General features: G+C 44.7%; 1 protein-coding gene across 3 annotated transcripts; it reads right to left on the bottom strand.

Moving 5' to 3' along the window:
- Positions 1–5,120: 5,120 nt before the first annotated feature.
- On the bottom strand, positions 5,121–15,369 carry LOC125517653 (uncharacterized). Of its 3 annotated transcripts, XM_048682862.2 has the most exons (13): positions 15,166–15,369; positions 14,999–15,067; positions 14,355–14,522; positions 14,117–14,156; positions 12,370–12,501; positions 10,420–10,559; positions 9,870–9,980; positions 9,608–9,733; positions 7,006–7,158; positions 6,344–6,442; positions 6,097–6,267; positions 5,910–5,989; positions 5,121–5,532 (listed from the first exon to the last, which is right to left on the bottom strand). In XM_048682862.2, the coding sequence occupies exons 3-13, from the start codon at positions 14,373–14,375 to the stop codon at positions 5,463–5,465; spliced, it is 1,143 nt and encodes a 380-aa protein (XP_048538819.1). In that variant the 5' UTR covers positions 14,376–14,522; positions 14,999–15,067; positions 15,166–15,369; the 3' UTR covers positions 5,121–5,462. The 3 variants fall into 3 exon arrangements, with proteins under 3 accessions (XP_048538819.1, XP_048538817.1, XP_048538818.1); XM_048682860.2 differs by lacking the exon at positions 14,117–14,156; XM_048682861.2 differs by lacking the exons at positions 14,117–14,156; positions 14,999–15,067.
- Between the last annotated feature and the right edge of the window lie 1,475 nt (positions 15,370–16,844).

Genomic DNA, 16,844 nt, shown 5'->3' with positions numbered 1-16,844 from the left:
AAGCCAGTCGTGACCTTCATACTGAGCAGGCATTCAAAGAAGATTTCTTTCTCTTCTTTCGTAAGAGCGTAGCTGGCAGGACCTTTATACTGCTTCGGAGGCATGTCGTCTTTTTCGTGCAAACGTTGCAGGTCCTCCCGTGCCTCAGGTGTATCTTTTTTCTTCCCATACACGCCCAAGAAGCCTAGCAGGTTCACGCAAAGGTTCTTCGTCACGTGCATCACGTCGATTGAGGAGCGGACCTCTAGGTCTTTCCAGTAGGGTAGGTACCAAAATATAGATTTCTTCTTCCACATGGGTGCGTGTCCCTCAGCGTCATTCGGAACAGCTAGTCCACCGGGACCCTTTCCAAAGATTACGTAGTGTAAATCATTGACCATAGCAAGCACGTGATCACCGGTGCGCATGGCGGGCTTCTTCCGGTGATCTGCCTCGCCTTTGAAATGCTTGCCTTTCTTTCGACATTGATGGTTGGTCGAAGAAATCGACGATGGCCCAGGTACACATTCTTCCTGCATTTGTCCAGGTATATACTTTCAGTGTCTTCTAAATAGTGCGTGCATGCGTGGTATCCTTTGTTTGTCTGTCCTGAAAGGTTACTGAGAGCGGGCCAATCGTTGATGGTCACGAACAGCAACGCCTTAAGGTTAAATTCCTCCTGTCTGTGCTCATCCGACGTACGTACACCGTTTCCGTTCCACAGCTGTAAAAGTTCTTCAACTAATGGCCTTAGGTACACATCAATTTCGTTGCCGGGTTGCTTAGGGCCTTGGATGAGAACTGGCATCATAATGAACTTCCGCTTCATGCACATCCAAGGAGGAAGGTTATACATACATAGAGTCACGGGCCAGGTGCTGTGATTGCTGCTCTGCTCCCCGAAAGGATTAATGCCATCCGCGCTTAAAGCAAACCATACATTTCTTGGGTCCTTTGCAAACTCATCACAGTACTTTCTCTCGATTTTTCTCCACTGCGACCCGTCAGTGGGTGCTCTCAACTTCCCATCTTTCTTTCGGTTCTCACTGTGCCATCGCATCAACTTGGCATGCTCCTCGTTTCTGAACAGACGTTTCAACCGTGGTATTATAGGAGCATACCACATCACCTTCGCAGGAACCCTCTTCCTGAGGGGCTCGCCGTCAACATCACCAGGGTCATCTCGTCTGATCTTATACCGCAACGCACCGCATACCGGGCATGCGTTCAGATCCTTGTATGCACCGCGGTAGAGGATGCAGTCATTAGGGCATGCATGTATCTTCTCCACCTCCAATCCTAGAGGGCATACGACCTTCTTTGCTGCGTATGTACTGTCGGGCAATTCGTTATCCTTTGGAAGCTTCTTCTTCAATATTTTCAGTAGCTTCTCAAATCCTTTGTCAGCCACAGCATTCTCTGCCTTCCACTGCAGCAATTCCAGTATGGTACCGAGCTTTGTGTTGCCATCTTCGCAATTGGGGTATAACCCTTTTTTGTGATCCTCTAACATGTGATCGAACTTCAGCTTCTCCTTTTGACTAATGCATTGCGTCCTTGCATCGACAATGACCCGGCGGAGATCATCATCATCGGGCACATCGTCTGGTTCCTCTTGATCTTCAGCAGCTTCACCCGTTGCAGCATCATTGGGCACATCGTCTGGTTCCTCTTGATCTTCACCAGTTCCCCCCGTTGCAGCATCACCGTATTCAGGGGGCACATAGTTGTCATCGTAGTCTTCTTCTTCGCCATCTTCCATCATAACCCCTATTTCTCTGTGCCTCGTCCAAACATTATAGTGTGGCATGAAACCCTTGTAAAGCAGGTGGGAGTGAAGGATTTTCCGGTTAGAGTAAGACCTCGTATTCCCACATTCAGTGCATGGACAACACATAAAACCATTCTGATTGTTTACCTCAGCCGCATCGAGAAACTCATGCATGCCCTTAATGTACTAGCGGGTGTGTCTGTCACCGTACATCCATTGCTGGTTCATCTGTGTGCATTATATATAATAAAGTGTCCAAATTAATAGAAGTTCATCATCACATTAAAACCAAAGTGCATACATAGTTCTCATCTAACAACATATAGCTCTCCAGAGCATCTAATTAATTAAACCATACATTGAAACTATGTAAAACATTTCAATGCGAAAACAAATGCGATCATAATCGCAACCAAGGTAACAATTGATCCAACGGCATCATGATACCAAGCCTCGGTATGAATGGCATATTTTCTAATCTTTCTAATCTTCAAGCGCATTGCATCCATCTTGATCTTGTGATCATCGACGACATCCGTAACATGCAACTCCAATATCATCTTCTCCTCCTCAATTTTTTTTATTTTTTCCTTCAACAAATTGTTTTCTTCTTCAACTAAATTTAACCTCTCGACAATAGGGTCGGTTGGCATTTCCGATTCACATACATCCTAGATAAATAAAATCTATGTCACGTTGGTCGGCATAATTTTCATAAACAATAAATGAACCAATAGTTATAAAGATAATATACATACCAAATCCGAATCATAGACAGGACGAGGGCCGACAGGGCCGACGGGGGCGGATACCAAAACCATCGCACTATATAAGATGCAATAATAAATGTAAGAAAATGATACAAGTATCTATCTAAACATACAAGTAAGAATATTTTTCCTTTCAGAAAGAAGATAAGAACAAGAGGCTCACCACGGTGGTGTCGGTGATGAGATCGGCGCGGGTGATCGACGGCGGTGAAGACGGGGACGGGGCGTGATGGACCGCTAAATCTAGACAAATCTCGAGGAAAATGGAGCTTGGAGGTCGAGCTTCGAGAGGAGAAAGCTTAAGTAGTGTGGCTCGGGCATTCCATCGAACACCTCATGTGCATAGGAGGTGAGCTAGAGCACCACAAAGCCCTCTCCCCCTCGGCCAGAAAAAACAAAGCACTGTGCTCTGCTCTTGCGCGAGGGGGTATATGTAGGCACCTCATTGGTCCCGGTTGATGACATGAACCGGGACTAAAGGGAAGCCTTTGGTCCCGGTTCAAGCCACCAACCGGGACCAATGGTGGTGGGCCAGGAGCGAGGTCCATTGCTCCCGGTTCGTCCCACCAACCGGGACCAAAAGGTCCAGACGAACCAGGACCAATGGCCCACGTGGCCCGGCCGGCCCCCTGGGCTCACGAACCGGGACCAATGCCCACATTGGTCCCGGTTCTAGACTGAACCGGGACTAATGGGCTGAGCCGGCCTGGACCATAGCCCTGTTTTCTACTAATTACCTCTCTTCAGGGCCAAAATCGCTGTCTTAGCCCTTCAATGGAAGGTTAACGAGATCTTGCCCCATATAAAAGAAACAAGATCGAACCCGGTTTGAAAGTATCCTCATACATGACCGGTTTTCTACCGCCAAACCGCCTGGTGGTAGACTCAATGGGCACCCGCCATGGTCAACGGTGGTAGAGCCTCGCCACACCACCCGGCAATGCCCATGTGGAAAAGGGGTCTACGCCACTAACACCGGAAGCAGCCAGTTGAGTAGTTGACCCAACCGCTAGGGCCGGTGGTGGTAGACCCCTGCAAGGGTAAGTGGCTGAACGGGCCACGTGCAGGCCACCCGGTGCGCCCAGTTTTTCTCTTGTTCGGGACGGACAGAGGAGGAACATTCTCCCCAACCCTCCGCCCCCTCGGATCTCACCTGTTTTTGCTCCATTCTCGTGGATCTTTCCTCCCCTACGTAGATCAAGGTATTCTCCTTCGATTCCTCTAATTGTTTTGGGTTGAATCTTGCTATTTTTGATGTGTTTTTTAGCAATGGGTGAATCCTAGTTCCTTAAATATCTTCAAATTTCAGCTACCTATTGAGTGGTGTGGTTGGTTTAGATGCAAATCTACAACAATGTGTGCTTATACATATATATTTTCACTTGGATTGTAACATGTTTGGATGAATGTGTTGGAGATATTATTTTTAGATGTGCATGGATGAATATTAGAGATTAAAAAAATGTTAAAGTAAGGAAATGTGCATATGTATGGATGAATTGGATATGTGCTAGGTTGTATTGATGAATAGATATGTGCATATGCCATCGTCACCTAACTTGTCTGACAAATTGCGATGCCATTTTGGTGTATGATGATGTTTGATAAATTGAAATGCATATGTACGGATGAATGTGTGATGTTGCATTGCCATGTGTGTAGTGTTATGTAGGCTTTGTGCAAATACATGCATTTTAAAGAGTCTTTGACATGTGTGTGAAGATGAAATGCATATGTATGGAAGTATGGATGTTCTCTTATGCGTTTCAAGTATGCCTTATTCATTTTGATTGCAAGTATAGACGTCAAATATTTGTTGTAAATTTTATGACTAAGTGTGGATTATTGTGTTACGTAGGATGACCAATCACAATCAGCTGGCCAATGGTCCTTGGTGTCATGGGCTTGAGGTCAGTTACGACGCCACTCACCAGGCGCAGTACATCGAGACTGGGCATGTAAGAACCAAATATGTTTTCATTTTCAGTCAATTGGTAAGGTATGGACCACAACTTCTATAATTTTGACAATTGTTAGAACCTTTGCGCAAGAGAGGCCACCAAACAGCGTGTGAGATGCCATATGACGAACGGTTCGAGGAGTACTTCGAGAGAGCAGGGCTAACTACCCATCGTCCGCCAGTTTAAACGTGCCCCGCCCAAGATCAACCAACCGAAGTGCAGAACATGGTTTAGTCTGTCTTACCTCAACTGGGACACAAGTTTAAGGGGGGCAAACGGCTGCACACAACCAAACACACCCGAAGTTCCCAAGTTAAATGTTGAAATTTGCTTTCAATTAGAGCATCTCAAACAGATACCCAAAAACAGCCGCCATGCCCAACAAACTGACATTTTAGGCACAAAACAGCTTATCTCTATTGTAAAAAAAGATGCCCTGTCTCTATACAGTAGCAAGAAAAAGAAATTGCAACTTCCCTAAAATTTTGTACAAGTTGACGACCTAAAATTTGACCCACCCAACCGCTCATCGAAATCATTTCTTTTTCTTCCCAACCATGCAGAAAAGGCGAGCCAAAGATGGCTCCAATACGGCTAAGCCCTGTTTGGGTTGTCGTTTCCATTTCAAATACCCCTGTAAAACTTAGACCTCCACCCGTCGTTTTCATTTCTGGCAGGAAATAGCTCTTGGCCAGTAAGTTACACCTGTAAGTAAATTACACCCGTATTCAATTACATCGATGCGAAGCTCGGCCTAAGTGGGAAAAAAGTTCAAAATGGGGCACATCAGGAGCGTTCTAGACGGATTTGGATGAATAAGTGCCAGAACTGATTCAAGCGCTCGCACATGCAAGCACCCATGGCCATGTAGCAACAACACAACGTTTCATGGTTTCTCAGACAAAAACGAGATCACCAGATGTAAAACAAGCCGGAAGGGAACCACTGAGCACGGCCAGAACCAGCCCGCCCATGCAGGCCCTAATCAGATTCAGATGAGCTGCCGCTTTCTCCAGCGTCAAGTTCCGCCCTCATTGCCGCAACAGCATCCCTGAAAATGTCAGACGTAGCACCGGTTATTATGGAGCCACCATGGTGTGTTCGATTCAAGCTATGCAAGTTTAATAATCTATTCCAGACTTCTTTAAAAAAAACTACTACCAAGCATTTCAGCTCAAACGTGATGATGCAGCTAAATATACACCATGGGAATGCACATGATGACACTAACGACACACTACGACAGTGCACCCGCAATATGATAATAAATAATGCTTCACTTGATTATCAATTCTGCCAGAATAATGATATGCATAACATAACGACAAAGTTACGTATGGAGTCAAAGTTAAAAGCAGTTATATTCAAAGGACCCTTGGAATTAGAAGACATGTTGAAGAAAAAGAAAGGCGAGATGGGAAGAGTTACCAAAATGCTTCATGAATCTCCTGACTTGTAGGATCCAGCTTCATCGCAGCCATATACGTATCACATGCTTCCTTGTGATCCTAAGGATACAAAAACAGGAACCATATTGTTATTGTCTACGTGAGGAGACGGGGTTGACATGTAAAACAGCAAGCAAAAGGCCAGCAATGCGCTGATTTTGTCTGACCTTGAGTGCCGTTAAGGCAGCTCCTTTCCGCCAGTAACCTTTTGGCCAATCAGGCTGCAGCCTTATGCAAGCATTGGCATCCACCAGAGCATTACGTGCTTCACCAATCCTTAGATGGCAAAAGCTCCTGTTTGAATAGAGCGTTGCATCTTCAGGATCCACTTTGATTGCCTGCATCAAACCAAATCATGAGCACGATCCGTCATCCCAGAATCAAAGCGCTCAAACGGATAGAGCAACAATATACCTCACTGTAGAATTTTGATGCACCGGCGTAGTCCTTCTCCTCTACTGCTTTTGCACCAAGTGATTTCAGCTCAGCCTTCTTATCTTGACCTACCTTGTCCTACACCATTAAGAGAACATGTACTTAAGCCCTCCCTACAGAGCAACAATTTTATCACTTCAATTCATAAGCATGTTTAGTTGAAAACAATTGGAATGCCCTAAACATGGTACTTTCATCTCCAAGCAACAGTATTGGCAAAATTGTGCAATGATAACACCTAAAAACCAGTAAATGATAGCAAATGAATATGCGCAGCAAAACATACTTGACTGACTTGCAGTGAGTAATATCATGATGTTCTGTTTCATGCGACCAGTTAATAGGATTATGTTTCTATTTTGTACTTGCTTCCCTCCTAACCAGAGTTTCACTATATGTGTTCAGGACTTCCTGATTTTATTTGCCAGACTAGACTATTAACATCGTCCCAGTGATGGCTCCGCACTACTGTTTCTACATATTTGTTATTGTAGCTGCTACGCAGATGGTGTTGAAAAAGAATATCACACCATAGCGAACGAATGACATGCACCTTATTTCACACATCTCATGAACAGGACAAACATAAGGTTCTATAAATTGTAACATCGAAATAAATGAGCTTTGAATTGAGTTTGTACCTTGTCCTTCAAGTGCTTTGATTTTACGTGGGTAATGATTCCATCAATACTCCAGATTGGCACACATTGAATGGGTTTGGTGTACGGAAATAGAATCTCCACGAGCTCTCTTCTTCCAGAGTCTGCAACGATTTCTATTGGTGTCGTACCGCACTGTTATGTACAAAAAAGAACAGGAGGAAGATATTTATGGAGGATGATCGCAATGTGACAACAGAAACATAGGATACGTCCAGCTAAAACAACACTGTGATACACTAAAGCAGCAATAATTAAGACATTCCACGTGTTCCAACAGTTACCAACACGACATCACCACCACAAGTAATAGTATTATGACCTTTTTTCACAAGTAATATTCTAAAAATGGAATGTCAAATGATAAAAACTGGTTAGCTCCATATTTTCATGGAAAATGCCAACAACAGCAGCAGCAGCAGCAGCAAAGTCTTTCAGTGCCAAACAAGTTGGGGTAGGCTAGAATTGAAACCCATAAAATATCAACTCTATCACGTATATCAACATTCCCCGATCCTTTCTTGTGTGGCCATATATCCACCTCAACATGCGCATCTCTGCTACACCTAGTTGTTGGGTATGTCGCCTTTTAGTTGGCCAACACTCAGCGACATACAACATCGCAGGTCAAATCACCATCCTATAGAACATGTCTTTTGCCTTTTGTGGCACTCTCTTAACATAGAGAATGTCAGACGCTTGGCGCCACTTCATTCATCCAGCTTTGATTCAATGGCTCACATCTTCATCGATATCATCATCCTTCTACAGTGTAGGCATCTGAAACATCGTCATCTGCACTCTTATCCAGGCGTAGGCGTCTGAAACAGTCTTTGTCTCCTTAATAGCCTTTTGGTTTTAGACATCATCGTTCCACTACCAGGTATCTTTAGCTTCGATTCTACTACTCCTGGTCACTCCAAACTCCCCTAAAGTTACCTTCCGAATGCAAGCCGTCATCTTCATCCACATATTGTTTGCATCACCTCCTTCCTCCCATCGGCCCTCCGTAATAACCCTCTCCTTGAAAGCTACCTCCCCCTTGAGCTTCCACCAGTTTGTTCTATCTCCCGCTGGGCACGAATCCAAAAGCAAAAATCAGCCACCACAAGCTTATGTTGAGGGACAACACTCTCTCCAGGTATACCTTACAATCTAGGCAAGCACGCCTGTCTTCTCTTCTCAAGAGGACGAAATCAATTTGGCTCAAGTGTTTTCCACTACCAAGTCACTAGATGGGATTCTCTCTTTCTAAAAAGTACCCACGATCATGTCGTAGGCTAAAGCAAAGCTCAAGACATCCTCTCCTTCTTGATCCCTGCTGCCATATCCAAAGTCCCCCCCATGCACCCCTTCAAAATCTGTGTTAGATGTACCCATGTGGCCATTGATGAGGTCTCCTCCTATGAAGAGCTTCTCACCAATAGGTACACTCCTAACCATGTCCTTCGGGCCTTCCCAGAATTCCATCTTGGTGCTCTCACTATGGCCTACTCGCAGAGCATACCCATTGATAACATTAAGAACTAAGTCCCCAATGACCAGCTTGACCAGGATAATCCGGTCCCCTTGCCTTTTGACGTCTACCACCCCCTACTTGAGGCTCTTTAATCAAGATGCCTACTCCATTTCTGTTTGTAGTCGTCCCCGTGTACCACAACTTGAAGTCGGTATCCTCTACCTCCTTCGCCTTTTGTCCCTTCCATTTGGTTTCTGGGACGAATAGGATATCAACACCTCTCTTCACCGCTGCATCCACAAACTCCCGTAATTTACCCGTCAAGGACCCTACGTTCCAGCTACCTACGCAGATCCTACTAGGCTCGGCTAGCTTCCTTACCCTTCACACTCGTCGAGTCAAATGCTAAGAACCACGCAACTTTTAAAAAATACTCATTATGTCCCATGGTTCTCCCCTTTTAAGAAAAAACTAACAACCTTTTGACCAGTGTTTGTTTTTCTGGAAACATGTGATATTCTTACAAGTTACAATAACATTCCACATAAAAAGGACAGACCCAGTGCATATAAGCTCCCACACAAGGTGGGGTCTGGGGAGGGATAATTGGAACCTAGTCTTACCCCTGCAAAGTGCAATGCAGAGAGGCTGGTTCGAACCTAGGACCTCTTGGCACAAGTGGGAAGACTTCACCACTGCGCCAGGCCTGCCCTCTAAAACTTTAAATAACATTCCACATAAAACTTAAATAAAAGTCAGCTACCCGCCACTTGTTGCAGTAAAATCAAGACAAAAGGGGTATGTGTCCAGCTCAAGTCGAACGGTTGCATTCAATAGTCCTGCTCCGTTCAAGTTGAATCAACAAGTAGTGGGGGATTTTCCAGCTCGAGTCAAACGGTTGCATTCAATAGTCCTGCCCCGTTGAAGTTGAATCAACAAGCGATGGGGGATTTTGCTCCCCCCCCCCCTCCCCCATCATTCTCGAAAAGGGAAAAAAAACTTTCCATAAGATTTGTAAGGTTAGACATGACTTATCCACCGTGTCACAAGCATATGACACATTGAGCCAACAAAGGTACCATATGCATCAAGAATAACAAAAAAATAAGAGGAACAAGGATTCACCTGCTCATCTGGAATGTTAGGATTTGCACCAGCCTCTAGCAAGTACTTAATACAATCAGCCAAGCCATACGTAGCTGCCACCACCAAGGGAGTGCACGGATTAGCAGAATTCATGTCAGCACCAGCCTGTGGATGCATGTTATGCAAAGCAAAATGCCATGCATAAAACAGATAACAAAAAAAAATTAGATAACAAAACCCACCAATGAGTTCCCGTCTAGAAATCAAGACATGAAGAAACAAAACAAACAGGATACCAGACCTTGACAAGTAGCTTGACACAGTTCAGTGAGTCAGATTCACTCACTCCATGCTTGGTAGAACTAAGAGCCATAAGTAGAGGGGCACATGAAATTTCTGACACCCTGTTTGGCTACAAATTAAAAAGAAGAAAATCAGTTTCCTAAGAAGTGACATAATTCAACAGTTACAGCAATAAGACTTCAAATACAACGTAAGAACAGAAAACACAGGTTAGACGCATTTGACTCTACACAGTCACATAATATGTCTGAACTCACATCCATACATTAGCATTATTTTGGATTTGTAAAGCTGTAAATTACCAGCGAACTACCCTAAACTTGGCCATTATAGGTATTCCCATTATTTTGAACGTGAGGTGACTAGAAAATTTATGAATGAAGACATGTCAAAACAATACAGTAAAAACTTCAATACTTGTGAAAGTAGATTTGGTAAAATATCAAAGATAAGTCCAACATAACAGATGAAAGCAAGCATATAAACCGTCTAGATTGCATCAAGTTGTCCAAATTGTCAATGAAAAAAGTATGGAATTTACACATTACATCTGCATGGTGGTCCAACAAAATCTTCAAAGCACCAGCATTCCCATAGTAAGAAGCAGTGTGCAGGGGCGTCCCATGAGCGCCATCTATATCCACACTGGCTCCTCTGGATAATAATAGACGCAGTACACATTCATGCCCTAGCAAAACACACGAATAGCATGGGTGTCATAAAGAACAACCATTAAAAAGACACACTATAAGAGCTGGCTAAGACAAATATGCAATAAATTCCTATAAGATGTGCACTGAGCCACTAAAGAGTTCCATAACAACCTTTTCTTCCTGTAATAAACCAAAACATTTGAAGATACAGACATCAGTTCACCATAAAATTCATTTGAGTTCCTCTAAGTTGTTACAAAAAAAACTTTCAGAAATTGCAATGACAATCATGAGAAGATCAAAAGCAGAACCGACAATTGAACATTAATGGCACCTTAACCAGATGGGTCAATATTGTTACCCGGACACCCACGTCTTAAACTTATCAATGATATGTGTGGATCACTGGATCACACATGGCTGTGTGCATTATGATGACGCAGAGGCCGGCTACCCCCTTTCGTTAAAAATGTGTGGATCAAACACCATTGCTTCAAAGCATGGTCTGAAAGAACCACTAGAATTAAATGCTGCCGGGATTGAAGGCTCATATTGACAACGGTAAGTAATGATTGTTAAGGAGTATTAGTATTAGGTCTAGGAGTCCTGTTAGGCTATGTTTCATTTCCTTGTACCCTGAGTCTTGTGTAATATTTATATGCCCCTTGGGCTATGCAATAGAGATAAATTGCATCATAACATGATATTAGAGCCTAGGTTTAGGTCTCCTTCAGACGCCCCAACTCGTCCTCCTCTTCCGATCGATTTTTTTTCGGTCTCCCAATCCAATCTCTCACGCCGCCGGTTTCTTCTGGCTGTCTGTCTCGCCGCCGGCTGCTGCTCTGTCCTGACGCCACGCATGCCTCCGCCTCTGGCCAACCTCCTTCAGCCCGCACACGCTGCCCGCTTGCTCTGGCACCCCGCCCTGCAGTCCACGTCACCCCGCCCTGCAGTCCACGTCACTCCGCCCTGCAGGTCCACGCTCCTGCTGCAGGAGCGGCTGCAAGCGCTTGACAAGGCCAGGGGTGGCTGCTACTTCGTCCACCTCCACCATCCGCAGGTCAACCCTGCTGCTCCTCCCGTGATGCCGCCACCTCCCCAAGGTCACGTCGTTGCTGCTGCCACCCCAGGGCGCCGCCAGCTGCCGAATCCTGCTGCCTCTCTCTGGTCAACACCCGCCGATCCAGCCGCATGGATCAGCTCACCGCTCAATCCGCCAGCTCCGCGCCATTCCGTCCCAATTCAGGAGGCTTCCGATTCACTGGCCATCCTTCGTCAACTGCTGCAGCGTCTAAACTGCTCTCCTACAGCCGCGCATGAAGCTGCCTTTCTGGTCAATGGCCGCAACGTGTGCTTGCCCGCCCCCTGCTACGATCTGGCTGTCTCTTCTGCTCCGCTGCCATGGTTCCTGGACGCTGCGTTTTCGTATTTTGATTTGGTTCTTCTGGCTGATTGCCTGTGTTTAAAAAAAAAAGGCACGATTTTCTCGGGTGCCTGAGGATTCTGTAAAACAATTTCACCAACATACCTTTAAGAAGATCGAGAGAAGAATGTTAAAGATAGGTACATAAAAGATTGTCGGGTGGTTTCTAGATTGCTGATCCTGAGGCCAGAACAGACCAGCCCAGCATAGAAAATATAGGGCAACAAATAAGTCAGTGGAACAAACTAACATGGAACAAAGAGTTACTGCACAGCAGTGAAATTACCGGAAAGTATTTTCAATATTCAAAACCGGAAGGTTTGATGGTTACAGCTTCGCATTCACTTGTTCTTGTTTAGCAATAGATTAATATTCATGAAAATCACCAATGGATCAATGAGCTTATGCAGAGAGAGAAAGACCATTTTTGGCAGCACAATGAAGAGGAGCAAAGCCTGTCCCATCTATCTTATTTGGATCGGCTCCATGGTTGAGAAGATATCTGGCAGCAACAAATTCTCCACACAACGCTGCACAACCCAAAGGTGGTGGACCTGCCAACAAACAAGTATTCTGTCAGGTCACCAATATATCTCGCTCTCTCATCTCGAAGGTGAAAACACTCAAGCTCTACTAATGTACAATACCATAAGGTATCATTAGATAAATTCCTGTAAATGTGGCTGATAAACCACATTCCATGTAAATACTAAAAGATCCTCTCACCACCAGATAACCACATAAAACATGTAGTATGGTATGCGTGCATGAGCAGGCATGCCCAATTGTGTGGTGTGTTCTGGTTTGCATGTTTGGAAAGGGAGGTAGATGCTCCCACGTGCTCTGAACTGCACTAAGAGATGTTATATGTGGAAGCATATTGACAAAATACCACATAAAAATGGTAAACAACTTTAAAGCCAGAATGTGATTAATTATATTAACAGAAAAACTAATCGGTGCAAGTGCCCAGATAGTTTTCCTATACAGCGGATTCCAATGTAGATCCTCGCCTATAGAAAAGATGGTATATGCATGTGGGGAACCTACCACTTCGTGCCGATGCCATCAGTGTTTATTGCTAAATTCAAAATTCAAAACAATTTATGTCCTAAACCACCAACCTGATTAACAACCCATCTTAATTGTTGAGTTCATTTCGGCAGAAGCTTCTAAACAAGATCCCATTTTGTCGCTACCAACTACTAGATTATCATACAACGGCTACCATATTAGTAGTGAAAGATTACCACGTTAATAGTGCATGGGGTTACCAAGTAATAATGTATTTAGGCACTGCAATCTTGTGCGGTCTCAGAGAGTGAGAATTCAATTGTTGCCAATAAGTAGGAGATGATATCTGACCATAGAAGTACCACCATGCAAGTCTTATATGAGTGGGAGAGTGATGTCCCTAATGTGGCAACCAAGCATCTATAACCCAGTAACCAAGTGGCTATCACATGAACCAAGTCACTATAACCTAAAAACTACTGACAGAAAAGAAAAGGTCATCAAAACATACCAACATGGGATCTAGTTTCAAAGATCTCGTCGCAAGAATGTTAGTGGTGAAAACAGATCACCAATCAGGTACATAATTTGAGAGAAAAGATTTTGAAAATTCAAAATCGAGGTAATCTTTGCTGACATAATACTATGGATTGGTTTGCATGCTACATGCAAGTTAGATTACCGAGCTCGTGCCACCTTTATCGGCGGGCACCATATGGGAAGACTACCCGAGGTCCATGCATCAAACAGTTTGTCCTTCTATTTGTAACAAAGTAGAATATGTGTGATGATTAATTAATGTAATGGGAGCTACATATTTGATCATAAGAGCATCTCCAATAGCTTGTATGTATATGTGTTCGTAAATTTGTCCATGTCATCAACCAACAAGCTATCATACAATCATTCCAATAGAGTGTATATAAGAAAATGAGATAATAAATAGCTTTGCTTCCCCTATGCACCTTGGAGCTGGATGCTAAAAATGACATAAAAAGTGAAAGGCTCTCAAAAGGACCTGCATCAGCGTCATTTAGTTAAGCAGAAACATAAAAACATACATGACTTGAATTCAGCTTCCCAACGTGCCTTGAAAAGATTATATCAAGAACACCAGAGAAGTGCAAAACAGAGACAAAAACAGTGAAAACGTACAATTTGACAGCACAGCACCACTTGTTTCCACATGCAATTTCTGCTTTTAACATTCAGAATTAGATATAGCAATTGCATGCTAGAGCTAAAAAGAATATGTAAACAAAATAGCTAAGCCATTGTCTGAGTTACATGTTGCATCAGACAGAACAGCTTACATGACAGTATGGCAATCCATAGAAGCAAACCAATAACACAAAAAATGCAGTAACTGGTCTAGAAGAGGAAAAGCACGCACCACCACGGGAGCCACCGGCATTGACGTCAAGACCAAGCTCCTCTACCAAGTATTCGCAGACCTTCATTTTACGCGTGTATGAGGCCAATCCTAGCAGTCCAACGCCCTCTAGTATATCCATGTCAGCAAGGTTTGCTCTATCCTCAACATCCATTGCACGAACCAAATCTACATCACCCCAAAATGTGGCACATAAGTTGTAATAAAATGCATATGAGAACTATAAGTCTGCAACAAAACAATATGATTGCACAATCTGGGTCAAAATTGTCAGTAAACAATTAAACATGGAAATTCAGTAGCCTAGAGCGCCGTAGTAGAATCACAAAACCAAATCTGGCCGAGAACCTCAGTTCATCACAAGGGTAGGTGCCACCACTTCCTTTTCAGGGGCAATTGGGTAGGTACCAACCACCACCATGGCGTGTCAGACGGCAAAAACAATCGCGATGCAGGCAAATACACCCCTGATTAGCATGTCGGGCGCGCAATCGGGGTCTCCCCACAATCGCCCAGTACGCGCGAAGCAAAACAAGCGCTCCTGCAAGAAGCAGCAGGAGCCTCACGGGCAGGCAGGCGAGCGCGCCGCGGACGAGGCGGCGGGGGACGGCGAGGCGTGCGGTGCGGTGCGGTACGGTACTCACCCTTGAGGCGGGGAACGTCGCCATCCAGGACCGCCGCGAGCAGCGCCCTCTCCGTCGGGCCGGGGCAGGCTGGAGGAAGGAGGGACCGAGTCAGCTCGCCGCCGTCGGAGACAAGGGGACGCGCGAGGCGGGGCTAGGGTTTCGCGCGGTGGCGGAGATGCGCGTACCGTCGAGCATGGAGGCCAGGTCGGGGACGGGCTCGTCCGGGTACGACTGCGCCGCCCCCATCGTAGCGGGGCTTCCGCGGCGGCCGGCGGCCTCGGCGAGGTGCGCGGGGTCGGGGCCGGTGGGGGCTCTCGGCGGTGGCTTCGAGGGGAAGGAGGCGGGGAAAATGGGAGGAGAAGAAGCGGAAGCGGGAACGTGAAATGAGCAGCCCGGCTTGTGCCACTTTTTTTTCAATGGAAAATGTGGGAATGGAAAATTTTCATCTGGGTGCATTTGGTTTTCGCGAAAGTCAATTATCACAAACTTCTTTTTTTTTTGCGAAAATCATCACAAACTTCAATCAAAGGACAAATTTATTGAACAGACTTATCCATCTCCATGATGCCAAATACATACTCTCTCCGTTCCAAATTAGATGACTCAACTTTATACTAACTTTGGTCATATAAAAATATGTTCCCTCATGAGTATAATGGCATTGATTTGGTATTTTAGGCGAGGACGTTTTTTCTGTAAATTTGGTCAGAATTTTCAAGGGTTGACTTTGACAACATCTTTTCTGGTTTGGATGTACTTTGGAAATATCTAATACACACTGTATTTTTTGGACGGTGGGAGTATTCTATTCGTGCCTTCGATTCGGAAAAACTGGGGCAAAGGAAAATTTACTGTGGTCATAGTTTAAAAGGAAAAATGCGGGAATTCGTCGATGGCTTGCGATAAACCCAAACTTGCTTCACTCGAGAACATAAAACAGAAGGCATGTTAGACACTCTCACAACCCTGATTGCAGACGAGGCATTGCAAAGCAAATTATCATATGTCGATCACCCTAGGCGTTCAGTTATTCCTGTTCGGGTAGTTCGGGTACCCAAAAATGGGAACCGGAATTTTTTTTCTACCAAAAATATACCCGAACCCAAATTACCCGAAATTTCGGTTTCGGTAATTCAGATACCCAAAAAACCCAAAAAATTCGGAGCACACATCAGCTTTTCGTATGAATAATTCGGGTAGTATGGGTATTTTAGTTAGTATGGGTAACATGACAGTGTGATAATAGCATGAATAATTTGGTTAGTATGAATAATTGGGGTAGTATGGGTATTTCGGGATGGCGAGATGCCAAATACCACGCGAGACATCTCTGCTTCGTCGCTCGCTCAGCTCCCGCAAGCCGACGGGCGACCCAGCGCCGCCCCCTTCCTCCTTTGGTTAGTATGAATAATTCGGGTAGTGTGGGTATTTCGGGTTTTCCAGACTGGAACCCGAAAACCGAATAGCCAGGAAATGAGAACCGAACCCTTACCTGATACCCGACGGTTTAGTGTGGGTATAAATTTGGCAGCACAATTCGGGTTTGGGTAGCGGGTTAGGGTACCCAAACGCCCAGGGTGATATGTCGATTCGCAAGAACAGTTTAAGTCCCCATCAGCTGTACCCTTCTCGATTTGTTGCCGTGTTGGTGTTGGTGATTCCACTCAGAGTGGTATGCCGACAAAATTCTTTTGCTGTTCATGTGCTATCAAACACTCTTTCACTCAGTTAATATGGTTTTTTCTAGTTGTTGTGTTCCACGTCGCAAATAAAAGGAAATAAATGATCGGTGCTATCCACTTCTTTACTGACGATCCACTTTGGATTGAAGGCTTTCTTGGATACTACACAAGCGAGCCCAGGT

The sequence above is a fragment of the Triticum urartu genome, chromosome 4A (assembly GCF_056163025.1).
Source record: "Triticum urartu cultivar PI428250 chromosome 4A, HENAU_Tu73, whole genome shotgun sequence".
Classification (NCBI taxonomy): Eukaryota; Viridiplantae; Streptophyta; class Magnoliopsida; order Poales; family Poaceae; genus Triticum; species Triticum urartu.
This window is presented reverse-complemented; position numbering and strand designations above follow the sequence as displayed.